This window comes from Melospiza georgiana, chromosome Z (assembly GCF_028018845.1).
Source record: "Melospiza georgiana isolate bMelGeo1 chromosome Z, bMelGeo1.pri, whole genome shotgun sequence".
NCBI classification, from domain to species: domain Eukaryota; kingdom Metazoa; phylum Chordata; class Aves; order Passeriformes; family Passerellidae; genus Melospiza; species Melospiza georgiana.
The window spans coordinates 43,603,656-43,617,131 of NC_080465.1; the positions used below are offsets into that span (position 1 = coordinate 43,603,656).

The following is a 13,476-nucleotide window of genomic DNA, read 5'->3' on the forward strand; positions in this document are numbered from 1 at the left end:
AGGAGGCAGGTGCCATGCGCACAGAGGCACAGGCTGCAGCTGCTCTCTCACTGTGGTGGGCAGTAGGTGCTGGAAGGGGACCCCAGCTCCATGACCCCAGCTCCAGCTCTGTTTGCCAATCCTCCAGGCTGCCCTGGGCCCGCCACCAGGACTGCTGAACAGCTCTTGTCTTGTGAAGCACATCAGCAGTGCCTTGAAAGCAGCTACCTGCCTGGACAGTAAAGATTTTAATAATAACTAATGACACATTTTAAGGGACTGACCAGGCAAAACCAAGAATCTCCGCTCTGTGTAATAGTGAAGTAACATTGTCACTAGATGATGTTAAACTACCAAGAAATAAGAAAAGGAGCCTAAAATTCACCTAGTATTTAATTAGAACTACTCAGATCAGTTATCCCCAATGCTCCTGTGGTACAGTTGCATCATTCCTTAGTTTGTTAAAATACCTTACAAACTTGGTATCAGAAGTAGTTCTAGTAAGTGAGGAACCACCACAAATAACACGAGCTGGCTTTGAGAAAAAATGGCATTTGTGGCAATGTCTGTTTAATTTCTGCTGATTTAGTTGGAAAAAGTTCTACTACTACACAAACAAAAAAAAAAAAAAACAAAAAAAAAAAAGAAAAAAAATTCTTCCCAGCCATCTAGAATTTGTAAAGGCTTCCTGAAAATTTTAAATTTCCTAAAGACTCATGTGTGTCTGGGTCATGAGACAGACTGATCTGTAGGCTGGGAATGACGTTTCACTGACGAGAGAAAAGGTACAATGTTGAATTACAATGTGGAATCCACAGTTGTAGGAGAGGCTGCAGCCCAGATAAGGCTGGTGCTGTGGGGAGCTGTTGTCTGCTTGAGATTTCAGAAGTTTTAATAAAGGCTGTAGAAATATTTCAGTTTTATCTGAATCAGGTGAGAGCCAGTCTAATAACAGCTTCCCTGTCTAGTCAGTGGAAACTATATTTACCTGCTAAGTAATAAGTTGCACACAGCTTGTGCTTTAAGTTTCAAGAGAGAGAAACCTGGCAAGGACTTGACTGTCTAAATGCCTTGGTGTAAATGTCAGCAGATTGGTGTAAATGTCAGCTTTGCTCTCTCAACATAGAATTTATATCAAAGAAGGCACTGTACTTCTAGGAAGTTCAGTACCAAAAAGCACCTCCGTGAAAATGGTACCAAACCAGATAATGGTGAAGAAATACACACCAGTGAAGGGAGCCCTTGGAAACAAAGCCTCATTAAAATAGGCTTCTCTTTTGCTTAAGAAAAAAAAAAATGTGCTGGCTTTTATTACTCCTCAAAGTGACCAAGGAGGGTTAGGCAATCCGATTAATCAGAATTTTTCAGTTTTAACAACATTCCTGCTATATACATGTGATTACTCACATCCCCAGTCGGATTAATATATTCCACTGTGTCCTGATCACAGAATGAAACTAAAAATATCCCCAAGTATTTACATTCTGCTTTCCTGGGATCCTTTCTCTGATCCTCGCTGCCCAGCAAAGAAAGACCCTTTCAGTAGTTCAGGGTTGGAATGCATGGGGCTCAATCACACAAATGTTAAAAACAGGTAAATAGATCTGCTTGCCCAGTCAATGGAAAGCAGATAAAGATCCAGGTGCTGGTATTTTTCCCCACTGGAGTTAAAGGAGGCAGATAAGGTTTTTTCCTTCTTCTATTTCTTCTTGCACTTTGTCACTGGATGTGGCTATTTCAGCTTGCGCCGAGAAGACCGCGCAGATGAAGGTCAGAACGGTGCCGCCGATGGCTGTGTAGAAAGCCCAGCCCAAGGAGCAGTCTCCCAGTTTGTAAGCAGAAGCATAAGGTCCACAATAGCTTATCGCCTTCTGGCATCCCCAACCTGCAGGGTAAAGTATCAAGCCTAAGATAAGGAAGAGCCCTAGAAATAAAAACAGAAAGCAGTTTTACAAACAATCAGTCTAACACCAGATGCAGCACATCTAGTAATTATTATTATGGTCACTAATATTCATAATTTACCAGGATTAGGAGAAAACTGCCATCTCATCCATCCAATCTTCCTTTACTGATTGTTCTCTAGTATATGCCATGCAGTCTTTTAACTAAATCCGAAGCTACCCTATGATATATGTTGTATGTGAAAGGCTTACTTTTTATGATAATGGGCTAATTCCTTATTTTAATCTCTGTACTCCTCGTACATCCTTTCCTCTCACACATTATTGCTACAAATACAGAGCATACAAAATATTCAAGCATCTCCACCTACTGCTTATGCTTGCACTTCTCAAAAATGTAGGAATACTTGCATCTACTTTTGATTTGGTATTTAGCTAGCCCTCATTTAGCTTTCTTTAGCCATTCACCATAAATGTATTTGCGTGTCTTCCTCTGGATTTTGCCTACATTGATTTTCTTGCCTGGAAAAAAACAAACAAACAGAAGGCAACAAAAAAACCCCACTCAAAACCAAAACAAAAGAAACCCAAATAAAACCGAAACCACAAAAACCCAGATACACTTCTACTTTTTTTGGCCACATTAAGACATAGTAGAGAGATAATACTGCCAGTTCACTGAGCTGTTCTCATAACAGAGGGATTCTGGAGTCAGCCTCAAACAAGCAGATCCAAGTATCCATAGCCAGAGTATACGTAGCCCTCGGATCCTCCAAACAGTTGACTAACTACTTTAGAAGGAAAGCACTTTCCCAGTAGTGACAGGGGCAAAAGCCTCAACTCCCCATCTTGCTAAGCACCCCCAAAAGTCTGGTGTGCCTCAGGCTGGGAGTGAAAAGCACAGACTAGTTGTTCTGCCCATGTGATTGTCTCTCATATTCATAGGTTTCTCTATGAGGACCATCAAAACAGTGAAGGGCTTCATTAAGGAAGTTGAAAGTCACATTAGTGTCCTTGCACACGTGTCTTTGAACATAGAAAGGAGATTTAATCAGAATGCCTAATTATGCTAGTGGCTACAGTGCTTTCTTATGGGCACTAAAAAAAAAATCACAATGAATTAAACACATACCTCGCTCCTACAAGGAATGTAAGAAGGAGCTAAGCATAAGAACAGCTCACAGTATCAAAATTTGCTTTCTGTTTACCTTAAAAATTTACTTAAAAGAAAAAGAAAATTGTGAAAAACAATTTTTGTTTAAATACAGTCAGTTTATCCAGAAAATTAATGTAGCTTTCCAGTTCCCATAAATATTTCTGATTTACATTTCAGGCTATTTAGAGCCCTTTATTTAACCTGGTATGCTGATGAAAACAGCTGCTAAAAGTGCTGTCACCTTCTAGAAGTAGGCTAAAAGTTGTGCACTAAAACCAGTCTTTTTTTTTTCTTTCTTGTAACCAAGAGATTACAAAGAACAGGTTTAACGACTTGTTTTCATCATCTTCCATTCAGTCAGAGTAGCAGTTAGACTTCTCTGCAGTATGTTAGGGCTCCTTAATTGTTCGTTCAACGAAATTTGGCCAGATGCATGACATTTTCCTCACTAACAATGTGGGTCCTAGTTAGTAAGCAGTTAATTTACACAAAATGCAAAAACCATCATCCAACTGTCTAAAATTAATGTCTGTGAATGCCAGACATTTCACAAAAGAAAGTCCTTCCTCCAGCGTTTTTCTAATGATGACACAACACCATGGGCATGAATGACATAAATGTCGTTACTCTTTGGGGCGGCAAAATCCATTAGTGAGTGATATCCGTTCTCTGTGGAGGGATTTCATCACTGCTTACATTTAAGAACCAGTGACAAATTTCATGCAGTGTTTCCAGGCTGGTTGGCCAAATACATTAAGTATAAAGTATTGCTTTATCTTGGACAGGCCTGGATAAGCTGTGCATTCATCCTGCTGAGCCGTGCAGCCATTTCAGACTAAACACCAGCAGTTCCTTCTCCTCTATTCATCACTAGTTTCCTGTTCTGCGCAACCAGTACGACCACACTATGTATCTTTCTGACTGCACATTGGTATGGGCCAGTTGCTGCTCTCTAATGATCACAAGCCCTTTGGTAGGTAAAAATCACCATCACTGAATTAAAAAGCTGGATCTGAAATGCCAGCATAGCTGCTGCCAACATGGAAGGTTTTTAAGTTTATCACTCCATCACTCACAAACCTAGGCAGCCTGTGTTTAACAGCAAACCCAGCTTATGGCTGTCTGAGTGTCACAAACAGGACCAAGAAGACACATCCATCACTTTTTATCAAAACTAGAGCACTGAGCGACTCCTGAAAGCTACTGGTTCATGGAATGTATGCCCCAAGATGAAAAGCCATTACCCAAAACTCAGGCTCTCAAAAGGCACAGCACTGCTGCCAAATGTAGTCAATAGGACCTTACTGACTTAGACCTTTTTTTCAAAAGTAAAGTTCCTGGATATATAAATATAATAAATATATAAAAAGCCACAATTTGATAAACTTCATATATTTTCTCACAGATGAAAACAAAACCTGGAGGAAAGCCTTGACTATGGATTTGAATACAGTTAGAGTATGTACCTGATTTCAGGCAGCTAACTTTGTAACTCCTATACTGGACCAGCATAATGAAATCAAAAAAAGTAGTACTTTTGCTACCAAACCTCCTTTCTACTTCTCCATTTCAGTGCAGATAGAAAGTGTTTCATGAGCCTCTTAGCACTATCTATCACAATTTTTTATTTCATTAATAACAGGTTCCTGCTTGACAGGAAAAGTAAATAAAGATGATTCCATTCAGTCAATTCAAAATACCCACAGGAGAAAGGCACTCCTCTGGTTCATGCTAACAGGAAGTGGAGAGGCACAGGCCCCTCATCACGTATTCAGCTCAAAGCTCCCATATCCAGAGCAACGGCTGAGCTGTGCAGGGTCCCTTCCTGACTCTCCCAGAAAGCAGTGTTCAATTGAAGAGGAGCTTTGCCTCCTGCTACCCAGTCTCTCAGAAGAGTCAGCCGCAGAGCCCATCTCAATGACTCCTACAGCTTGAACAAAACATGCTCCACCACGCACTAACAGTGCAAACCATTGCCTAAATTGCCTAAAAGAGCAGACAGCGAACCAAAGTACTTAACTGTTCAACCACTTGCAGTCAGACACCCCTCAGAAAGATCCACCCCCTCTCCTCCTGGAAACATGGATGCAAAGAGACAAGGAGAAAAAAACTATCTTCTGTTGACAGTTTGCCTTGAGACACGTCTAGCAGAAGGACAGTAAATATTAATTATAGTGATTTTTTCTTAATAAATCAGTTTTTGTTTGTCCCTGTGTCTTTGAAGGGAAGCCAATACTGAAGAAAAAGAACAGAGAATAAAAATTGAGTGCTCTGTCTGAACAAGTTTTCTACAATTAATCTTTTCAGTTCTTTGTGCTGCTGTACAATAAATGATTTTTAATTCACAGCCAACCTACCTGTGGAATTACTGCTGTTTGTTCACCCTGCTGGGAGGAACAAATTCACTCTGAAAACATAACAAGCTGTTTTCCACTGTGCTCATCTACAGGCACACCACAGAGTTCATGCTTGCACTAGATTTAACTCCCTTAACTTGTTCTAGATTTAACTCCCTCTCTGGGCACAGCTGCATTGCTGAAACTGCAGCTTCTGCTGTACACATACTGTGTACCGTTCCTACTTTTTAAGCAGCACAATCCCACTTCTTGAAATCAGTTTGATTATTTTTCAAAATTTCCTTTTTGTTAGTTGTTGCCAGTTCTCAGTTACCTCTTCTCTGAGGAGTCCCCAAAACAGAGGTATGAAAGAATGTCACACAATGCTGCCAGATGCCTAGGCATGACAACAGAAAACTATTCAAATTACTTTTTTACCCAGAGACCTTACCTATAACTCTTTGGTGTAAGTTCTGTCAGCAGAGAACATTTTTACATCTTTCACATAACCTTTTATTATCAGGCCCTAATTACTTGCTTTTGAAAAGACGTCTTTGTGAGATTTAGATTTTAATGTTACTATTAGATTACTATGTATCTCCTGATTACAACAGCCTATTAAACATCGGGCATTCTTTACTTAAATTGTGTAAAAACAACTCCTTTCTCCTAAAACACCAAATCAAAACCTTACAGCACACTGAGAACATCACTATCAACACAGCAGACTGCACCACTGTGCAAAAAAATTTCAGAAGACAGTTGATTAATGCTTTCTCCTATAGGAGAAGACTTTTTGTATTTGTGCGCCAAGACCTTTTCTCCTTTTACAGGCCTGCAGCTGCAGCAAGGTATTGCTCCTCCTGGTTTTTATACACTGCAGCAATGCTGCCTGGTCAACATTGTGGAAAACCAATGGATAAGCCTTTCATTGTGGGCATTTTTATGTCACATTATGAGCTGGGGTTCAGATCTGAGGAAAACATTTCTTCTTCCTTGGAAGCAACCCTTGAGACAGGAGTTAGGGCAGAGGCTTGTTCAGCCAAATGAAGGCATGCTATTTAGTTTTGACAGTCTCCTGTGCAGCTGCTGTTGTGCCATATTAAACAAGAGTGTATACTAACAAAGCCACTTTCCATTGCAAAGCCTGAAACCATCTACTCATTTCCTAGCAAAATAGTAAAAAAAGCTTTTAAATACTGCTGAAGAAACAGGAAATTAAGCAGCTGTGATCAATGAGGTGGCACTGCAATAGGCTCCTATGGAGCTGCACAACTGAGCAGCAACATTTTAAGAGAGGAAAAAAAAGGGGTAAAAGGGTAAAAGACGGAGGGACTAGCTTTGCAGTGCAGTGCAGGTGGGCTGCATCCCCAGTGGCACTGATCCTGATTGTTTTAATCTTCTGCAAAACCACAGGGGAATAAGAATCAGCTCAGGGACAGTGCATCAGCCAGGCACCCTGCCTCTACTGCTCACATTTCCACGTGTGTCAATATGCCACCCGAACATTTCATGTGTTAAATATCTGTATAAATATACTAGTGTAGCTTAAGCCAAGAAGGCTTCCCCATATGCAAATTTTTCCTGACAAACCCAGCAGGGAAGCTCCCGGGTTACCTACCACTCATGCGCTTTTGATCACTTTGCCCCCTGACAGACAGGTGAAGGGACAGCCTCCCACCTGGCAGCTGCACAACAAACACCTTCAGTCTGTGCAGTGATTCAGTAATACCATGTTAATCAGCTCAGGAGATGGGCTCAGGCCTGCTGACATGGTGTTTCTAGCACTGCACACTGGCTACAGGAAAAGCATGAGATGCTGAATGGAGCACTGCTTATAGTACCCACAGCACAGGGCCCCAGACCGGCCTCTGCAGCTGCTCTTCAGCCCCCTGCATGGCTGCCTGGCCCACCAAATGCAAGCAGCTGACCAGAGGCAGGTAGGTCTTTGGCCAGAAAGAAAGGAGAGATTTTGCATGCCCTAGTGTCTTGGAAATGGCCTCTGGCTCACTCATAAATGCTGCATGAGAAACAAGAGAAAAATTCACAGCATTATAATGATCAGTGCTTTAAAAATCCTACCTGGACACGACACAGTTGGTGCAGGCTAACACAAGCAGGTGTGTTTTGGGGCATGTTGGAAGCATGGCTGTTGAGAGGGGCAGGGCTGCCAGCAGGCAGTGCACTGAGGCAAGTGCTCACCTTCATACCTTCAATCACTGCAGACGGCTGCTCACATATATAGATTTCAGTGTACCTGGGATACCCTACGCTGAGGCAGAAGTACTTTAATACTACAACCAGGTGATGGTTCAAAACCCACACAGGTTTCTTTTTCCCTTTAGAATTGTCTCAGAGTGCTATAAGGGGCTGTACATACCAGAAGAAAAAAGTATTTCCCTAATCACTGCCCTCCCCAAACTGAGGAAGAGGATAAGGCCCCTTCTCTCACGTTTCTTCTCTCATGTATTGCACAAATAGTAGATACTTATAACCAAACCTATGCAAACCTCCCATGACATTAGTGCTGCAATCTGGAAATACAGATAGAAATACAGCACAGGGGACTACTGGTGGGACACTCAACCATTATGTTTTACTTCCCTCCCAAAAAAGCCACAAAATAACTCAGTCTGTTAGCTCAATGTTAGGAATTAGGGGGTTGTTTATTATATTGGTATGATCTTACTGCTTAGACTTCTCTGAAGTGAAGTGTGAGCCTACAGATTGCTGTTTTTAATAGAGAAGATGGTAAAGTCACCATTAGTTTTTAATAATTTTTAGGCATGTGGTGAGAGTGCCCATTACTTGGGAGGGAAGAAAATGTGTAGACTCAAAGTAAAATCAGTCCCAAGCCTTGAAGTGACACTGCTGCCTCTTTCCTGGCTGTCAGCCATGTAAAGTCACCACACTCTGGGGGCTCCCATGTGGTGGCTGTCAACCTAGGCAATTAATGTCAAGATAAAGCATGTTATAAGGGAAAAGCCAAATGTTTAAATTTTTTCAGCAGTACAGAAGTAAACAAAGACTCTCCACTTGTTGGGCCATTGCTCAGGCACAGCCACCTCTCACATTTCACCTTAAAACCCCAAAAAGCACTGAGTGTTTTTAATCTAGGATGACCCAGTAAAACGTTCAGTCAATGCTCCTAATTGAGAAATTCAGTTTTAGGTGGTAAATTCAAGGAGGCTTCTGAATCAGGAGAGAAAGGCCATATTAAATATTCTGTTCTTGAAAGACGCAGGGGCCCAGATCCCATCTACTCCCTACCACTCACCATAACCTTTTTCACTGCTATTCAACCAGTGAGTGCCATTGCCTCCAAACCACCAATCACTCATGCTGCCTTAGCAGAAAGGGAATGAAATATGACTATAGCTCAGTAAGGGAGGCCAAAACAACCACCTCCCTTAGCTTAAACAGAGGTAAAAGGGCTGCAGGTTGCTTTTTTCATGGCCTTACATTTCCTCAGTACCGATCCCATAGTACAAACAAAACTTCAGTTTGGGGGTGGGGGAGAGGAGCTGCAGAGGAACTAGGACTCAGCCTGAAGGAAAAGGCAAATGGAGATGCAGGAAGGGGAGAATTTCCTGTGGCTTCATGAGCTATTCAGCAGCACAGTGCAGGACATCTGTACTGGGTAAGAAAGCACAACTCAAATCCACTTACTTCCTTCACCACCACATCAGGAACCCCAAAGACAGAAGCTTAGCAAAAGATAGCCCCTTTTCCTGAAAGAGCTCCTTTCATCTTTCTTTCTTGTGCTTGAGTGAGAGCACAGCCATTTGCTAAGTTTAAATGTTTTCTTTGTGTTTGCATTCTACACACAAATAGCAGCATCTGTCATGGCTCTGAGGCCTAGAACCAAAAATCTGACAGAAACAGAGCCCTTGTGCCCTCCTGATATCCCCATGGCCTCTTGGGGTCACCAGCACTCTTTCCCACACCACCAGGGCAGGGGTGTAAAGAAGTGCTCAGCATTTCACCTATGTTGGTAGAAGTAAGAGACCTGAGTGTGCACATGTGCCACAGGTAAAATCTTTCTCAGTGGGTAGCATGGGAGTCTCTCTCACACTAAGCGCTGTTTGTTGGAAGACATTTACACTTGCCAAGATAATCAACTGCCAAACTTGATCACTGAAAGCCTGAATTTTTTGTTTATTTTTCTATTCATTTTAATCTGCTGTGTGTCTGCTGGTTTTCAAGTACCTACCTTGATAATGCCGGAGATGAGTCGAACTCCGAATCTAACAAAACACTGAAATCTGCATTTTATTTCTTTGAAGTTACTAATGGTCTCCCTCAGGCTCAATAGCAATTTAGCACTTGAACTCAGTTTTCCTTCCCTGGCATATTCCAAGACAGCAGTCCCCTTTGTTTGAACTTTCAGCAGCCAAGTGTGTATTAGATATCATGCTGGCATTGGGCCATATAGGTTACAAGAAGCACTATACCACATACAGCAAAAGCAGTTCAGACTGTCAGGATTTCCATCAGAAATCTCTCTCCTCTCCCTTTTTTCTTTCTTCCCACCCCAAGAATTCAGAATTCTGGCATCAGGAAAGAAAAACTCTGAGCTGAATCCAAAGAGGAAATATGCTTTTTGAAAAATGCATGCTCTGCATTTCAGAAAGACAAACAAGAAGCTTCCTTGCCTTCAAGGGCAAAATCACTCTTGCTTTGCTCTCCTGCTGCTTGGGCTCCCTGGCTGTTCAACAGCTTCCACTGCCTGCAGGCAACATCAGCTCACAAGGTGCCTTCTTCCTTATTCACCAGTTTGTCTCTTTCTCAGACAAAATAATGCCTTTGTAGAGCATGATGCCACCTATAAACAAATACTCTAAACTATGCTGCAACTACTGTAACCTTTTATGTTATGGTCTGAATATGAAAGAACTCTAGAAGCCTCATGCCCCTTCTACCACAGCTTGTGTCTCCTGCTTTTTCTCCCCTCGATGATGAAAGGCCTGGCTGACCTCCCACTTCCTCCCCAGCTTCCTCCTCCACAACTCCCACCGGCCTCCTCAACTTCCAGCAGCCAGGAGTCTGCAGTCGCATGGCTGCACACACCATGAGCCCACCCTCTGTGGCTGCATCCCACTTCACCCACCCCCACAAGCAGCTCCAGATCCTCATCCCCTTCAGATGGTTCCTATCACAACTCTGCTCAGACCACCTTCCTAATCACCCAGCCTCCCACAATGGAAACAACGCCAAGTAAATATAACAGGCTGAACAATTTCTCAGCTCAAGAGATGTAAAACAAACTCTTTCAGCAGTGAAGACAGACTTATACACACAGCTGGTTTGAAACTGAATTTCACCTCCTCATTTTAGAAAGCTGCAGAGAAGTTTCTTTACATTTGAGGGTAAAGTTGTACTCCTGGCACTGAACTGTTGCCAAGGTCCTGCAGCAGCTCCTGATGGAGGAACTCTCCAAGATACCAAGAAGGGAAAAGGAGAAGACATGGACAGTCATAGAGAAAAATCATGAAAAGGTCAGAAGAAAGAATGCAAAAGAGCTCTTGAGACACCTGAGAAGAGAAAGTACTGTGGAAGAGCTATCATTGCTTGGGACTGAGCAGGGCAACAGTAAGGGGAAAAAACAGACCCTGGAAAAGAAGAAACTTCTGGGGTGGCAGAGAGAGGCCCAAAGCTGCAGCATCTGGGCCCAGACAGAGCAACTTTTTTTTTCTGATGTTTTCAACTGATGTTTTCCTGATGTTTTCAACTAAGCATCCAAGGGAACTTATGCTCTCTGACCTGCCTGCAGCAGCCTTTGAAAACACAAACCTCTGCTTTGGCTGACTGGACATCTACCTGTTAAAGATGCCAGTGGCACAGGCAGCAAAATGCAGCCATATATTCACCTGAAAAAACCAGAGACACTCCTTGGTGTGCACCTGGGACACAGCATGTCTTCTGACAGATGCATCCCAATTTTTACATACTTCTGTCAAGCCCCCTTACAGCTAGTGGACTGTGAACAGAAGAAGAGATGAGAAGGGGGTGACTCATGACAGGCCTTCCAGATGAAGCCATCAGCATCCTGGAAAGATTTTAGAAAAGAGGAACTATTTTATCTTCTTTTGGTAAATGTTCCTGGCAAGGCAGCCCTGCTCCAGCACAGTAAAACAGAAGTAAAAGAAACTGAACTCCCAAACCCATTAGCCTTCATGATGTGTCAGCTCCATTTCCCCACTGCTCTCCCCAAAGCCTTTGCAGGCACATGATGTCAAGCTCCCCACAAAAAAACACAGAGGCTTGCTCAAGTTCTGTGGCTGATATAATGTTGGTGCAGCTAATTTAGCTTCCTCCCTAGTGTGCAGCCAGGGTGCTGCTGGTGCATTGCGGCTCAGCTGCAAGTCAGGCAGACACTGGCTCTGGAGAAAGGGTTGTGTCTGCCCAGCCATGGCAGAGACCAAAAAAGGAAGCCAAGTTGCTGATTATGAACTTCATAAAGGAAACTATCAGAGATGAAAGCCAAACTTGGTTTAGGCTCTGTCCTAAGCTCTCCCCATCCTCCTTTGAGGCTAGGTTATGTTTATATTGTATTACTTAGCAACAAAGTGAAGTACACAAGCCCAAATAAAACTTGTAAATACATAGGCAATTACACTACAGACTTACCAATATATGTCAGAACCGGATCACCAATTATTTACTTCTTATAGCTACATGATTACTGTGAAAATTTACTTTGAATTGATTCTTGTCCGCTAGAATGTAATAATATCCTTTCTCCTCCAGCCTCTGCATTTCAAGTGATTCACAGACTAAAAGTAGAACACTTTCTCTAAAAAGAAATACAAATGAAAGTCTGCCTGGTCTTCCTGCTGCTGGATAGTAATTATCTATTCAATTACATGTCTCCATTCTCTGCACTCTCTAATGCAGAGAAAACGTGCTTATCCAGATGAAACAATCTTCAAACATCTACAAAACCAGGGCTACTGATTACTGTTTCTACAGCTACAGAATAAAAGGCATTGCAGTCTGAAAGTGGTAGAAGTTCTTGCTCCGTAACAAAGGAATTACAGGAGTTTAAACAACAACAGCCATATTTTCTTCCTTTATGGCCTTGTATTTCTCATTTTCTGCCACAAAAATAATAAAAGAATCCCTGATATGGTCAAGACACTTGTATGGCTTCCTCCTACTGATCTAAATGACAGTTTGCACATTTGTCCAAGGGCCATAACAGAAAAGATGTTGCTTTCTGTTCTGTAATTTCACCATAGGCATCATCCACAACTAATCTTGCTAGACTGGAAAGATATATCCGGTGTCTGTTATTGTTTTGTCATGATGAATTCCAGGAGTAAATTAGGTTGTTGTATGTTTTTAATTATATTAAATCTCTACTACAAAGATATAGAGATTTTAAGGGAGATTAAGTCTGCAAGATCCTGAGTTCCTGTAGATGACTCTACCATGAGTGCATCTCATGTTTAAAAAGGAGATGTTTGACATACTTGCAAATATTGTAGTGATATAGGCTGATTAACAAAATTATTTTGTAAATTCTTCTTGTACACTTACTTAAACCATAATTGTTCACATTAGAAAGAATGATGCTATGCTTAAAATTATTAAGTCAGGGTTATACTTGCTCTCTGGTCAGGACATTAGTTTATCTATCATAATGCCTGTCTGAATTAGCCATGCTGACAACTGCCCCTCTTGAGCAACTTGCTTAAAAAAAAAAACATTTTTCAAAACTGAGGAGCTGACAAAGTTTAAATTAGCAGCCACCATTAGTCAAAAGGAAAATAATTGCAACTAAGTAAGCAGATGCTGTAATACTCCTGGAACAAAAGTAGCAGTAAAATTAATCTTGAGAAAACAAGCTGTGAGCCACAAGATGCCTGGCTGTAAATACTGGCAGCAACGTTTCAGTAAGGTGACTTTTCTCTTACCCAGTTTCATGCTGTGTCATTTATCTGAATTTTAAGAAGGGAAGTGCTTCTATGCTCAGTACAGCTTGAGAAGGACTGATCTATGCCCTAACACATACAAAATGCTTTGTCAACTATACTGTTCAATGTTTTAGGCTGCAAATCCTATTCTGGGTACAGCTGGACTGATAATAAAACATTAA

The 13,476-nt window shown here is 41.8% G+C and overlaps 1 protein-coding gene across 1 annotated transcript in view; it reads right to left on the reverse strand.

Annotated features, from left to right (window-relative positions):
- Nucleotides 1-1,073: 1,073 nt before the first annotated feature.
- LHFPL2 (LHFPL tetraspan subfamily member 2) overlaps nucleotides 1,074-13,476 on the reverse strand; it is a 115,929-nt gene continuing 103,526 nt past the window's right edge. Inside the window, exon 4 of the mRNA XM_058044079.1 lies at nucleotides 1,074-1,903. Within this exon, the coding sequence (XP_057900062.1) occupies nucleotides 1,647-1,903 (257 nt within the window). The 3' untranslated portion in view covers nucleotides 1,074-1,646. The remainder of the gene's footprint in view (nucleotides 1,904-13,476) is intronic.